The sequence below is a fragment of the Corylus avellana genome, chromosome ca2, assembly GCF_901000735.1.
Source record: "Corylus avellana chromosome ca2, CavTom2PMs-1.0".
NCBI classification, from domain to species: domain Eukaryota; kingdom Viridiplantae; phylum Streptophyta; class Magnoliopsida; order Fagales; family Betulaceae; genus Corylus; species Corylus avellana.
This window is the reverse complement of record NC_081542.1, coordinates 39,440,572-39,455,778: the sequence shown is the minus strand read 5'-3', so window position 1 is coordinate 39,455,778 and position 15,207 is coordinate 39,440,572. Positions and strand designations below refer to the sequence as shown.

Below are 15,207 nucleotides of genomic sequence, written 5' to 3'. Positions count from 1 at the left end.
CCGCTTTGAAAGCGGTTAGTAAAAACCGCTAACTGCCTAGGCGGTTGCGGTTAGTGGGTTTTGGAAATCCGCTATCCGCTAACCGCTTTTTCTTAAATATAATATATATATATAACAATAAGTCGTGAGTTTATGAACTTGTTTGAGTTTATGTATAAGATTACAAGTGAAGTGATGATTTTGTTGTAATTTTATTTGTATATTATATGATGTGTAGATTTGTAGAAGGTGGCCAACACGATTTTGGTATATAGCAATTTTTAATGCTAAAATGGTCATGAAAAGGGGAAAAAAAAAAAGTTTAAAATGAGCAAAAAAAAATGTTTAAAGTGAGCCCAAAACCGGCCCAAACCTGGTCCAAAATCGGTCCAAAGAAAAAAGTCCAAAAAAAGGCCTAAAAAAAGCCCAAAAAAGCGGTTAACCGCTAACCGGGCGGTAGGCGGTTAACCGCTACCCGGTTAGCGGAGGCAGTTAGTAAAAATTACTAACCGCCTAGGCGGTTGTGGTTAGCGGTTTTAGCCACTAACCGCTAACTGCAACCGCTATTTCACTCCTAATGATCGGTTCCAGTATACTCCCCAGCCTTGAGATTGAGGTTGGACAGATCTGAAGTTAAGTGATCTGTAGTTCCAGAGTTTGGGTACCATATATATGGGGTTGGGGTGGCTGCTTAGAGTGGTGAGATATGCTTGATGGGAAGATTCAGTGTCACGATTGTACTTGTTGTCAAACCTCGAGTAACAATTAAGTGCAATATGACCAATTTTGTTGCAAACATGACATATGGGACGATTTGAGAATGAGCCATGCGAAGAGCCACGACCGTGATAACCTGGTGTATGTCCTCGGCCATGCGAGGAGCGTGAGAAATTGTTGGAGGCCGATTGACATCTAGATGAGTGATTGGTGTAGGAGCCATGTGTGCTACATCCTCAACAATAAGAGGGACCGCGTGAGGCAATATTTGCACCAGCAACAGAAAGATCAATTGCTGTAAAGTTTTGTTCTAGCCTTAGTTCATGAGCTAGCAAGTGACCATTAAATTCATCTATGGAGAGAGGTTCAACCCGTGTATGAACGGAAGTAACAAACGGATCATAGTCTGATCCAAGTCCTGAGAGGAGAAAGGATTCCATCTCTGTGTCATCGAGAGGTTTATCCACGGCAGCCAGCGTGTCGGCAAGAAGTTGGAACTTCTGGTAATAATCGGCAATGGAGTCATTGCCCTTCTTGAGAGTGATCAATTTGAAGTGGACTTGCAAAGTGCGAGCCTTCGATTGTGACTGAAACAAGGTTTCAAGTGTGAGCCAAACAACATGGGAATTGTCACAACGTGTGACATGAGAAAGCATTTGCACTGACAATGATGAGTTTATGGCTCCAAGAATCAGCTGGTCTTGCATGTACCAATGTAGGTAGGCAGAATTTTGAGAGATGGTTTCAATACCATCTTTGGTCAAAGATAGTGTTTTTGGTGGAGCATAGATGGTGTCGTCAACTTATCCGAATAGGTTTCCACCTTTGAGGTGGGGAACAAGTTGCGTTAGCCAATAGTTGTAGTTGTCACGAGACAACTTGAGAGGATTGAAGTGGATGAAGGTAACAAGTGGTGGGGTTGAGGTGTGGGTAGACGTAGTAGGAGCCATCAGGAAAGAGATTGTAGAAAAAAAAAAAAATTTGACGTGAGTCAAAATAGCTCTAATACCATATAAAGTCTCTAAATATATGTTTGTTGCCTTAACTAAACACGGTATAGGTTTTGTATATATATAGACTAAACAGTTTACAAGATAAGTAAATGAATACAATTGTGATAAGTAAAAACTCTACAAGATAACAGTTTACATTTGAATGTATGTTATCTTGTATTTGAACTTGTAATTGGACCATGAGATATATTTTGAATCTTTGAGTTTTGAATGATCTTCTTATCTATGAGTTTTGTTGTTGAGAGTATATCTCTAATAATAATTAATAGTTGGAGTGTTACAACCTTCTTTTTACTACCAATACAACAACCTTATTGTCTTCTCTAAACTCTAAAAATGTTGGGCACAAACATATACATAAACATAAGTACTAACATATGGATCAAATTTTTCTAAAATTTCAAGAATTTGGACCATTTATTCAAAGTGAACGGTATGAATTTAATCACATTAAAAATATTTAAAAAAAAAAAAAAAAAGGTTCATGGGTGGCCGAATCACTCTTTCACTCTAAGGGAATGGTTGGTCACCCAAGGATGTGATTGGGGTAAGACGGCCACCCTCTCAACCTTTAAAGGGATCGTCAACCCATGGGTATGGTTGGCCACTAGGGGTGGGCAAAAACCTGCAAACCCACCCTGCCGGATTTTGTTTTTTTTTGCGGATCCGGGTTGGATTTCTTCCAACCCATGCGGGGCGGGGCGGGTTTATAAATATTTGGGCAGCGGGTACCCACCCCACTGAGGACCACTTAAAAGGAAAAAAAAAAACCTAGAATCCTCCTAAATTTCTAACCTAGCAGACTCGCCGCTCCTCTCTCGCCAGTCGCCGCTCCTCTTCACTCTTCTATCTTCTCTTCTCTTCTCACTCTCACTCTTGCCGCTCCTCTTTCGCCGGCGCCGCTCCTCTTCAGTCACGGAGCAATAACCTAGCCGCCGCTCCCAGGTTTCTCTCTCATCTCTCTCTTTCTCTCTCTTTTCCTCACGTTTTCTTTTCTTTTCATAAGGCGTTTTGCGTTTTGTTTCTTGAAGGTAAGCGATCGATCTGGGTTCCTCTGTGAACACAAAACAACAACAAGAGAGAGAGAGAGAGAGAGAGAGAGAGAGAGAAGAGGACGAGAAGAAGAAGAAGATATAAGCTCAGAAGAAAGAAGACCATATGGGTTCTTCTAGAAGAAAGAAGAGAAAAGGAAAAGAAGAAAGGGAAAAGAAAAGAAAAGAGAAGGAAAAGAGTGAGTTTCAGGAGTGGGTCTCTCTCTCTCTCTGTGTGTTGTATGCATGAAGAGAAAGGAAGAAAGAAGAAAGAAAAAAAAATGGAGAAAAGAAGAGAGGGAGGCGTACATGAGAACATTGGAGAAAACTAGAAGAAAGGAAAAATGGAAAAAATGGCACCCGACCTGACCTGACCCTCCCAACACGCAATATCTGCCCTGTTCAACCCGCCTCGCAAAACCCAAACCCGGGCAAATAGGGTTCACTTTGCCCGGGTAGCAAGTTGGATTTTCCAAACCTGCATGGTGCGGGTCGGGTAGGGAAAAATGCCAAAATCCGACCCGACCCGACCCGAACCCACCCCTATTGGCCACCTCCTTTTGAATGGTCGAACCACTCTAACTATCCCCTTAGGTTAGCTCATCATCCCCTCAAATACTAAAACAGTGGCCAACCACTCTTAAATGGGGTGACCGACCACCTCAAAAGGGGGATGTCCACTCCCTCTACTTTAGATCCTTAGAGCATTCATATGTGCCTCAACAAATGTTTAGCTAAACTTTTTACTTTTTTTTTTACATGTTCACACAAGGGAAAGAGGAGGGAGGAATTCGAACTAGTGACCTCCGCTTTATGAAGCGTGGTCCACAACTGATTGAGCTACCCCTTAGGAACAGCTAAACCTTTTACTATTTTAGTTACATTATTTTTCAAAGCATCTACATTTGACTCGGCATTTTAGCTACTCACTTTTACTATTCTATTTAGATATTATTACTCCAATAATCATATTTTGAAAGTTTGTCCTTTCCTAACGGTAATTTTTTTTTTAAGAAAAAAATTCGTAATAGTCATATTTTCTAACAAAGATGAAATATTGTGAATTTTAGTAACTCATTAAGTTCACGAAATAAATAAATAAATAAAATGAGTCGTCCAATTGCTTTGCTAAAAGGGACAAAAGGTTCGGAAGTTGCCATTTTTTTATATAAAAATGTTGACGCCTTCAAATTTTTAAAAATAAATGTTTAATTTATTTAAAAAGTGATGATGAATTCGTAAAAGAATAAAAGTCACACGAAAAAGTTCATAAACTAATTAATTTTTTTCCAGGAGAATCTGAAAGAGTAATCCCAGGTGCATTATTTTCTCATCATTACTTTGTTCACCCAAAAAAAATAATGAAGAATAGAGAGAAACATTTGTATTTTTAATTAGTTTTTTTTTTTTTAATGTCTTAAGGAGCTATATTGCTTAGCAAGTTCCTTAAGCCTCATTTCAAAAAAAAAAAAAGTTCCTTAAGCCTCGTTTGCTACACAAAATGCTTTTTTTATTAGGAAAAAAAATAACTATAATATTACCAGAAATAAAGGAGGATAGATATATTGAATTTATAAGATGCATGAGATGGAAAAGAAACATTGACGTGAATCATTCCTCTATGTGAATAACTATTCTATTCTAAGAACTTATTCCGTTAATTAAAAAGCCTTTTTCTTTTTCTTTTTTTAATAATTTAGCAGCTAGTCAATTCCCTTGACACGATGGCTAGTAAAATAAAAAAGATTTTTTTTTTTCACTTATTTTTACTATAAACTAGTGAAAACAACCTTTTGACTCATAGATAGTAAGTAAGGGGACCTCAATTCAATCTAAACACATTCTTACTTGTATGAAAAATAAATAAATAAATAAATATACACATTCTTAGAGCTGGGCCAGGCCTCAATCACTCGTTTGAGCTGGGCCAGGCCCAGGAGCCTTTTTGTGTTTTGCGCTAAAATGGATGGGCCTCCGGACTACTTTACTTAATCGGCCGTGTTCACAAACCCAATACCAAAAAAAAAAAACATTATTTAGAGTTGGAATTGTTGGTTTTATTAGTTCGTCCCGAATTTCGAAGTCCTAGATTCCAAAACAAGCTGAGAGACCTCCTGGAGTCGGGACGAGTGTTTGGTTTTTGGTCTCGGGTGATTCCGTACGCATATGAAATTTCTCCTCCATCATTCACCATAACAAAATTGAATCCTTTTAGAGAATAAGCCACGACACCACCCCCACCAATCCAACCCCAAAAGCATAAACATCCACCATCATTTTTATCAGATTCAAATTCAGCAAATTTTTTTAGGTAAGCTATCCTTTTCTTTCTGTTCTCTCTTTCCTTTCCCCATACATCATCATATATACTTTGGGCTTCTTTTTTTTTTTTTTTTTATTGGTGGGGATTTTGAATTATATGGTTTTTTTTTTTTTTTTGTTGGTGCTGCTTGAAATTATGGCAGCGAGGAGCATTTTTCTTGTTTTGTTTTTGTTATGTCTCTGAATTGAATGAATTTGTTGGATGCTTAAATCACTTTTCTAACAAATGCTATGATGCTTTCAGATCCCAATCACTTTCTCTTTTCTGGACTCTATTTGCGTTTATTTTTATGTTATTATTATTGTCATCGTCAGATCCCTGAGTGTTGGGGGTATAGCCTTATTAGGGAACTAAGGAAAGCGAGTTTGGGGGACAAAAGGTGGGGCTATAGGTTTCTCAATGAATCCCAGATAGTGGTCATTAGCAATTACTGCTTGATTGGAAGAAACTTATATGGCTGAGCCGTTTCTGTCTATATAATGTCAAATTGAAAGAGCAAGCCTTGCTGTTGGTAGTTTCATTGGTTTGTAGTGGTGGTGCTGCTAACCATGATGTTCTTGCCCGCCCAAGATTAAGAATAAGTTGGGAATTTAGTGTATGTATCAGAAAGATATATGAAAATAGTTAGTTATTTAGCTTGGCCATTCAATGTGCCAATGCCCAATAGTCATGTGATGGAATATTGTTGTATTCGTTGTAAATAGTGTGCTTAATCATTCATATTCCTGCTTCGAGTTTTAAGTTCTCTTCAGCAAGCCTGAAAATATTTTCCCTTTTCCAAGTGAAAAGATACAAAGATGGGTTTTTTGGATTTTACAAGGGAATTTGGTCATTGGTTGGCCACTGTTATTCAAAAGATGTTAGAATTGTTTATTGTAATTCTGAGGTGATGTGCCCATACTAGAGACATATTCCTGCTAAATGCTTCGGTTAACATATAAGTGGTTAACATAGCTAAATGTTGAAAGAGGAACTGGCCTTAGATTGAGTTGGACAGAAAACAGTTCACTTGGTTTAACCATCTTATTGGGATTAACCTTTGTTAAGTTAAGATGCTCCCACCAGAGAGAGAGAGAGAGAGAGAGAGTACAATTTTGGAAATTGAAGTTGTAGTAAGAGAAGAAGAGGAATTCTGTTCTTTGAAGTTCTGCATATGAATCATTTTATCTAATTGATGTAATTGTTATGTGGAATGTTGAAGTTAAGGTATAATTAACAGGGAAGTTGTGGATAAGTACTATTAAGATGTGAGCTGAATGACGAAACAGGATTGTGCAGCTGATGCTAAGTCATTAGGATGTATTGTGTTCAGTTCAGCTATTATGTATACAGACCCTCGCTCTTCAGTTGTTCCATATTCTTGCTTGTATTCTTTATCTTATACCTGAGTCTTTTGGGATTTCAATTTTTTTTTTTTTTTTTTTTTTTTTCTGTTTTAGAAATGGTGGTGATGAAGAAGGCATTTTTTTTTTAGAGTTGTGTATAGGGCCTGAAACAAATGATGCTCTGGGTAGAGGTGCGTGGCAAAGAAGGATTTGGGTAACCAACCTTAAGGGGTTTGGACATGGGGTGTTTGGCAAAGTTTTCAAAAACTGTTTTACTTTTCAAACATTGAAAAACTCTTTTCAGACAAACGGTTTTTAGATGTGGCCCCCACCACTAACACATATTTGCAAAACAAACCACAAAATACTTTTCAAAACACAACACTTTTTTGAAATGAAACACTACGCATGCATGTTTTGAAACATATGCTCACTTTTTTAGGTGTGGAGGCTACCTTGAGGAGGAGGAGATCCACTTGCCCTCCTTCAATGTGAAGGGGTGGCGGTCACCACTTGTAAAGGTTAGCCAAAAGTTTTTTTTTTTTTTTTTTTTTTGGATTTTGTTTCTTTTATGTTTTGAAAACACTTCTCGGTTTTTTGCTTTTTAAAAACAATTTTCAATTTACCAACGAATTTTCTTCAGTGGTCCACATAGTCGACAATTTTTTAAATGTGGCTTGAATCAGTTTGTGCATAGGACTCTTTACTTTCTGTTTTTCATGCATTCACTCTCCTATTCTCAGTATAGATTCTTTTCTAAGATAGTTCAGCCAGACTGACATAATATTAAGAGTATTGGAGATTTGAGAACACAAATTTGTACTGAATTAAATATGTACTTTTATTATTTCACAATCATTAATGTGCTTCCCTATGTTATCATATATATTTTATTCTCTTGGTTTCTGTTTGGAGCTTATTTCTATTTTTATCTCTTACTTGCAGATAAATAATAAAGCTGGCATTTGCTTCTATGAGCCGATTCCATCATTGTATGACGCTTTATGACTAGGTAATGAAGGGTTTCTTTGAGAGGGCTGTTGCTTCAAAATGTTCTTCTAAAAGTTTAACTGATACATCAAATAGTAGTCCACCATCTGTTTGTTCAGACCCTGTATCCAGTGATAGCAAGTTCCCCAAGGCCTCCTTATGGTCAAGTTTCTTTGCTTCAGCTTTCTCGATCTTTGAAACACATAGTGAACCATCAGCTTGTGAAAACAAGGCAGTTCATAGTGATTCATCGGTTTGTGAAAAAAAGGCAGTTCATACTAGACATAATGGGTGGACATCAGCTGTGAGAAAAGCTGTGGCTACTGGCTCAATGAGGAGACTTCACGAACGAGTGCTAGGGTCAAGCAGGACTGGCATTTCTAGCTCAACAAGTGACATATGGCTTTTAGGTGTGTGCTATAGAATCTCACAGGATGAGTCATCTGGAGATACTGATACTAGCAATGGATTAGCAGGATTTGAACAAGACTTTTCATCAAGAATTTTGATGACATATCGTAAAGGTTTCTTTCGTAAAATATTCTCCTTTCTAAGATCTGGAAAGAAAGCTTTTGCAAATTGGAATTGCTGGAATGAAACTACTATCTCTGTTTTCCTACAGGTTTTGCTGCTATTGGAGATACAAAGTATACCAGTGATGTAAACTGGGGTTGCATGCTTCGCAGTAGTCAGATGCTTGCTGCTCAGGTATGCTTCTGCTTTATTTTCTCCTAATTAATAGTTATTATCAGTAGTATCATATTATTTTAGTATGATATTCAGGTTAATTGGTCATGAGGTTGTTTCTTGTTGTAATCATGCTTTTTCTGTGTAGGCATTGCTTTTTCATCGATTAGGTAGATCCTGGAGGAAACCTCTGCAAAAGGTGAGGTGGATGTTGTAAAAATGTGATATTTAGTGCTTAAATTATCTTTTTCTTCCTGAAAAAAGTCAATTAGAATCTAATTTATCTTCCAGTATGTACCTTTTGATGGTTTCTTTGTATCACATGCACAGCCATTGGATCGAGAATATATTGAGATTCTGCACTCTTTTGGTGATTCTGAGGCATCACCTTTTTCTATCCACAATCTTCTTCAAGCCGGAAAGGCTTATGACCTGGCTGCTGGGTCATGGGTGGGCCCTTATGCCATGTGTCGCACATGGGAAACTCTAGCCCGCATTAAAAGAGAGGTAACTGACCTTGAGGACCTGCCACTTCCTATGGCTGTTTATATTGTTTCTGGAGATGAAGATGGGGAGCGAGGTGGAGCTCCAGTTCTTTGCATTGATGATGTCTCAAGACATTGTTTCGAATTTTCAAAAGGTCAAGCTGATTGGACGCCCATTCTTTTACTTGTTCCTTTGGTTCTCGGACCTGAAAAAGTCAATCCCAGGTTCGGAAGATAGAGAAATTTCCGCTTATTGCCCCTTATATACTTCCTTATATTCATAGGGAATTGTAGAATCTAAAAGCATAACTATCTTAACTCATTTTATGTTAATAACTGCTTTTGTTGAGCTGCGATTCTATAGTCACTTGGTTCATATTGCGAATCTCATGAATTAGCATTTATTAGCTACGCGGTATCTTGAAACTTTTGTTGTTGCTTCATTGCTTGATCACTCTCTCATTATTTAACTCATATTTGGCTTACTTTTGTGATTGTTGGAGCTTCAAGTTTGTGTTCCTATGAGGCTTTGGGGTCACCATTTGTCCATGCCAAGGCAGCAAGGCCAAGAGGGTTAAACTGCAAGATTATTAACATTTTTTTAAAAAGTTATTTCTCAAAATAATTTTATGTATACATCAGATCAAGAAACTTAGGAAGACTTCTGCAGTTTCTTCATGCATCATAGATGCATCTTATCCATCTACTTGACGAAAGACTTGACAGGAGCCTTTTTTCTACCCAGTTTCCCTTGAATATATCCATACACTCTCTGGTTTCAATTGTATAATTTTTGAAATAGTAAATCGGTATATTGGGAATTCGGAAGTCATCATAAAGTTCTTATAGTTAAGCTAAAAGGCTAGCTAGAGTAGAAGATGGCAAGGTTTGGGTGAGATAAGTAGGAGCTGACTGCTTTAAAATTAGTTACAATATTGTTTGTTAGTTAAATACAACACATGCATCCACATGGGATTGAACCCATGACATATCCTCCACCCCATGTTGGGGAGAGGAGATGCCATTTGGTGACCCTTGGTAACAATTAGTCAAATCTTCTATGTACCTATAGATTGAAGAAGCATGAACTTGATTTTCCAGGAATTTCATTGCTCATGGACATGAGCAGACATTTGATGATGATCCTATTTTACTCATATTAGTGAGATCAAGAGACCTTTTCTGTATGATCCTCAAAAAAAGCTTATGTAGAAACTAGAAAGTAGTAACAAGTACATTAACTTAACAATAAGATCAGTGAAATTTATAACTTATAGTATTGTGCTTGCTAGCATAAGTATCAATTGCTCAATGTTTCTTATATTCTTTCCAGGTATATTCCATCACTGCGGGCAACATTTATGTTTCCACAGAGCCTTGGCATCTTGGGTGGGAAGCCTGGGGCTTCAACTTACGTCGTTGGTGTGCAAGATGAAAAAGCTCTCTTCCTTGATCCACATGATGTTCAACTGGTAACAGCATAACTTGAATTCATTACTTCCTATCCAAATACTTGTATATGTACTAGATACATGTGTTAGATGGATACAACTAGATTGAGGAACTTACTTACCATAAAAGAATATATGGAACAAAATGAAATTTTTGATAAGTAGTTGACAAATATCATTAAAAGCATAAGACAGCCTTAAGTACATAGGAAGTATACAAAAATAAACACCTAATTAGAAGGCGCAAAAAGAATAAGGAAATCACTATAACTAATTGACAAAGAAAACACATAAGCAGTTGTCCACATCCACAAATACAAAGTCTTGAAGAATAAGGATTTAATCCCCTCCAAAGTCCTCTCTCGATCCTCAAAACTTCTATCATTTATTTCCTTCCATAAACACCATAAAAGGCAAGTAGACACCATCTTCTACATAGCAACACTCCGCGGACTGCCAAAGGTCCACCAACAAGCATACAGATCGACTACACGTCTAGGCATAACTCAAGACAGTCCTAAATGACTGAAAAAGGCAATCTAAATAGCTAAGCCACTTCACAATGAAGAAGAAAATGGTCCATGGACTCCACATTCCTCTTAAACACGGAACATTTGTCCACCACAATGATATGTCGCTTCCTAAGGTTATCCATGGTATCTTACCTAAAGCTGCCGATCGTGCGAAAAAAGGCCGCCCTCAAAGGAGCCTTAGTCCATCACCCACTCTTTCAAGGGAAGCAGCATCCTTCACTACAATCCATGGAGCAATAAAAGGATTTGACATTAAATAACTTTCTTTTGGAGGGGACCTACCACAACTTATCTTCACTTTCTCGTCTCACTCTAACTGAGTACAACACTTGAAAAAATGAGGTAAAGACATTCATCTTCCAATCATGAGCCCCGCTCTATTGAAGCTTACATTCCCACTAGTTGAAACCACCATAAAACTCCAAGTGTGCTGCAATTCTTTTCACGAGCAATAACAAATAAAGCTGGAAAAGTCTCCTTTAGGGCCACATCCCCACACCATTGCTCATACCAAAATCTAATCTTGGAACCATCTTCCACCTCAAATCTGGCATGACACAAAAAATTCTTCCAACCTTTCCTAATATTCTTCTATAACCCCACCCCAAATGCTCTAGAGGGTTTAAGAGAACACTACCCGCCTCATGAATTGCCAAATTTAGAGTCCACCGCCACTCTCCAGGAAGCCTCTCTCTCAAGCTTATAGCGCCACAGCCATTTACCTAAGAAGAACGATTGAACACTAGCAAGTTTCTAATACCCAACCCTCCCTCAGAGAGCGGGGAACAAACCTTGGACCAACTAACAAAGTTATATTTGAACTCTTTACCTAGCCCATCCCATAAGAAATCATGTTGGAGCTTCTCAATACGGTTAGTAACACTTGACGGGAGAGGAAGAGGGACATGAAATACGTAGACAAATTGGCAAGGGTACTCTTTATAAAGGTACACCCTAACACTGTTGGACAAATACATCATTTTTCAACTAGCCAATCGACTTTCTTTCTTCTCAATAACGCCTTCCCAAAAATGCTTGGCCTTGTAGGAAGCCCCCAATAACTGGCGGAGATACTTCACCAGTATAGAAGAAACCCCACAATCTAGAATTCCAGCCAACCTTTCCACATGTTCAACATTTCTCACATGAACCAATTTTAATTCAGCCAAGTTAATCTTTAAGCCCGAAGTAGCTTCAAAGCAAAGGAATAAGCAATGCAAATGACAAGGATGAGCGGGATGAGCACCACAAAAGATCAAGGTATCATCAACAAACAAAAGGTGAGAGAAAACAAACCCACCAACATTACCCATAGAGAAACCGGACAACCACCCCCCACTCACAGTAGGAGAAATCATTTTACCTAATGCGTCCATCACATGGACAAACAACAAGGGGGACAAGGGATCCCCTTGTCTCAAGCCACATGAGCTACTGAAAAAGATTGTTGGAGTGTTGTTTACCAAAATCAAGAAACGCACCGAGGAAATGTAATGATCTACCCAAGAGCACCATTTCTCCCCAAAACTACACCTCCTCAGCATATACAACAGAAAGTCCCAATTAACATGATTATAAGTTTTTGTTAGATCGATTTTCCAAATAACACCCTGCTCACCATATCTTAATATACTATCAAGGCATTCATTGGCTATAAGAAGAGGATCTAGGATTTGCCTACCTCTTATGAATGCATTTTGGGATTTAGATATGATATTTTCCAACAGCATCTTAAGCCTTTTTGCTAGAATCTTTACAATAATTTTGTAGATGCCTCCCACAAGACTAATCGGGCAAAAGTCTTTAAGGTCGACAGTCTCTGAAATCTTCAGAATGAAAGTAATAAACAAAGCATCTCCTCTCAAAGTTATCTCTAGCATGGAAGTCACCAAAAACCTTCATGATATCCACTTTTAAAACATCCTAGCAAAACTGGAAGAACGCCATAGAAACTGTCAGGCCCAACACCTAGTCACCATTCATCACTTTAACTACCTTCTTCACCTCCTCCTCAAAATCTCTCTCCACCAACTGCCTAGAATGGAATAAATGAAAGACCATCCACCAACTGCCTCCAACTACATTGCTCAGTATATAACTTTTGATAAAGCTGGATAATTTGCTCATTGATCTCTACCTAGTTAGTAGAAAGTCTGTCGCCAATCAATAAAGAGTCAATGGAGTTCTTTCTTCTATTGGAGTTAGCTATAGTGTGAAAGAATTTAGCACAGCTATTACTCTCCCTTAACCACAACACCTTCTGCCTCTAACTCACCTCCTCCATGAGAGTAGATCTCTTTGAAATTAATAAAATTTTTATTTATTTTAATTGTCAAACTATAGGAATTAGAGGAAGGCATATGGTGAGAGCAACATGATGGCTTGTGATTTTATGGAGAATATATTTTTTTATAAGTAATAGAAATATCATTAAAAGCGTAATGCGTCTTCAGGTACATAGGAAGTATACATGAGAAAACACTTAACTAACAAGTTCTGAACCCCTAACCCTCCTTCAGAGATCATAAAACAAACATTGGACTAGCTTACCAGGTGATATTTGAACTCTTTCCCTAGTCCACGTCGTAAGAAATCACGTTCAAGCTTCTCAATAGGGTCTGCAATACCCACGGGAAAAGGAAAGAGGGACGTAAAGTGCGTAGGTAGATTGGAAATTGTGCTCATTATCAAAGGTAAAACCTACCACCCTTAAAAAAACAATGCATCATTTTCCAACTAGCCAATCAACGGTCTACCTTTTCGATAATGCCATTCCAAATATACTTGGTCTTATAGGAGGCTCCCAACAGAAGACCAAGATACTTCAAAGGCAAAGGGGAGATCCCAGAACCCATAATATCTGCCAGTCCATCCACATTAGCAACATCACCCACAAAAACCAATTAGCTCAATGGAGAAACATGATTATGTTTTATCCCGTAGGGATTTACTGTGTTCTTGATATACGCAAAATATTCAACTTTCTTGAGCCTCATTGATCTTTCCAATCAATTATGCTTAGTAACTAGTTTTTCTAGTTTGAGTAGAGAAAGAAAAGATGTTTTGACCAAAAACCCTAGATGGATGGTCGAATATTAGCCCCAGCATCTTGCTTTGTCATTTGTGCATTTCTTTTTCGTCTTTGTTAACATCACTTCATTCCCTCCTGTCTTCTTCGTTTGTTCTTTTTGCGTGGCTATCTGTCTTGATATGCAGGAAATATGCTTATTATTTTACATTTTAAGCTGGATATTGAGGATAATGCGATTATGGTTGCATTCACGGCTGACTATGGTATTTTAATGCCATTTCTTATCAGGTAGTTAACATCAATAGGGATGATTTAGAGGCTGATACTTCATCGTATCACTGCAAGTAAGCTTATTACTGAGTATTTCCCACACTTGGTTTCGTTTTATTTTCTTACTAATTCTCTCCCTCCCTCTCTCTCTCTCTCTCTCAGTATCATACGGCACATATCATTAGACTTGATTGATTCATCCTTGGCAATTGGATTTTATTGTCGAGACAAAGGTTTGCTGATCATCTCGATTGAAATTCCATGGTTCTGCTTGTCACCGACCGGGACAAATCTTTTATTGACTGTGGTATGTTTTCCTGGTTGACAGATGATTTTGATGATTTTTGTCTCCGGGCTTCCAAGCTGGCAGATGAATCAAATGGTGCTCCATTATTCACCGTGGCTCAGAAACATAATTTGTCTAAGCCAGTTAGTCACCCTGAACTGTTGGTTGACACTGATGGGATTCAAAAAGATGATTCCTTTGGTGTGGAGCCTATCAATGATGCTGAGGGTCATGCACATGATGATGAGTGGCAACTCCTTTGATTAAACCTTACTTCGTGGGTCCAAATGCCAGCATGTAGGTTGGAATGTTCTGTCAAATGATTTTTGCTGTTGTTGGGCCTTATGCAATTCCACGGGGTCCTCACTAGCACCACAATGCCTGCCAAGTTCAGTTGACCCGTGACTCTGTGCCTTAGCTCGAGCTTGTTGGATCTGACATTTGTAGAAAGTAGATTAATTTATTACGATTCTTTTTTATTATATTCACTCTTAAATAATTTTCAAAAGTGTCAATATGTTCAGTTATTTGAGATGTTTGTAATGTATATGGCAAATATACCAGCTTTTGTCCTTTTTTATTTTCTCATGTGGAATGATACCCCCTCCCCCAAGGACAAGGATTATCTCCATTTTATATGGAAACAATATCCATTTTATTGATCAAGATTTAAAATTGGTATATATATCAGTGTAAATGATGTCATAATTGAATGTTTTACTGGCTAATGGTTTGAGCTTTTGCCAATTATGTCTTATATACCAGTGGATCTTAAAGTATCAATAAGGTTTTTGACCTAGCTGTTGGGGCATGTTTGTTGTTGTGTTGGGGAAATAGGATTCTCATCAGTTCTAGTGAAATAGAGATGAGATATTTTATGGTCATATTAGATTTTACAAATCTAATAATGTATGAGTTACTAAATAATGAATATGTTGTCAGATTATTTAAAAATTTTAAAGAATGTAGTACTATATACACCGTTAAATGTAACAAAATAAAATATTAATCATGAAAAGAGGATCCAGATCTTGGTCCCAAACTTAGGAGGGTTGCATTTAATTTTCATAAGTCATAGCTTCTTAT

The 15,207-nt window shown here is 37.8% G+C and overlaps 1 protein-coding gene across 2 annotated transcripts; it reads left to right on the top strand.

The window, feature by feature from the left end:
- Positions 1–4,817: 4,817 nt before the first annotated feature.
- On the top strand, positions 4,818–14,804 carry LOC132170545 (cysteine protease ATG4-like). Of its 2 annotated transcripts, XM_059581557.1 has the most exons (10): positions 4,818–5,051; positions 6,831–6,909; positions 7,334–7,902; positions 8,001–8,086; positions 8,214–8,264; positions 8,396–8,775; positions 9,884–10,022; positions 13,854–13,909; positions 13,998–14,068; positions 14,164–14,804. In XM_059581557.1, exons 3-10 carry the CDS (start codon positions 7,404–7,406, stop codon positions 14,382–14,384), a joined length of 1,503 nt encoding a protein of 500 aa, XP_059437540.1. In that variant the 5' UTR covers positions 4,818–5,051; positions 6,831–6,909; positions 7,334–7,403; the 3' UTR covers positions 14,385–14,804. The 2 variants fall into 2 exon arrangements, with proteins under 2 accessions (XP_059437540.1, XP_059437541.1); XM_059581558.1 differs by lacking the exon at positions 6,831–6,909.
- The last annotated feature ends 403 nt before the right edge of the window (positions 14,805–15,207 follow it).

Bases quoted from the DNA above. Each gene is read 5' to 3' on its own strand.
- LOC132170545 (XM_059581558.1), top strand. From the start codon at position 7,404: ATGAAGGGTTTCTTTGAGAGGGCTGTTGCTTCAAAATGTTCTTCTAAA. The intron at 10,023-13,853 runs GTAACAGCATAA...ATTTCTTATCAG, and splicing joins ATCCACATGATGTTCAACTG to GTAGTTAACATCAATAGGGA. The intron at 14,069-14,163 runs GTTTGCTGATCA...CCTGGTTGACAG, and splicing joins ATTTTATTGTCGAGACAAAG to ATGATTTTGATGATTTTTGT.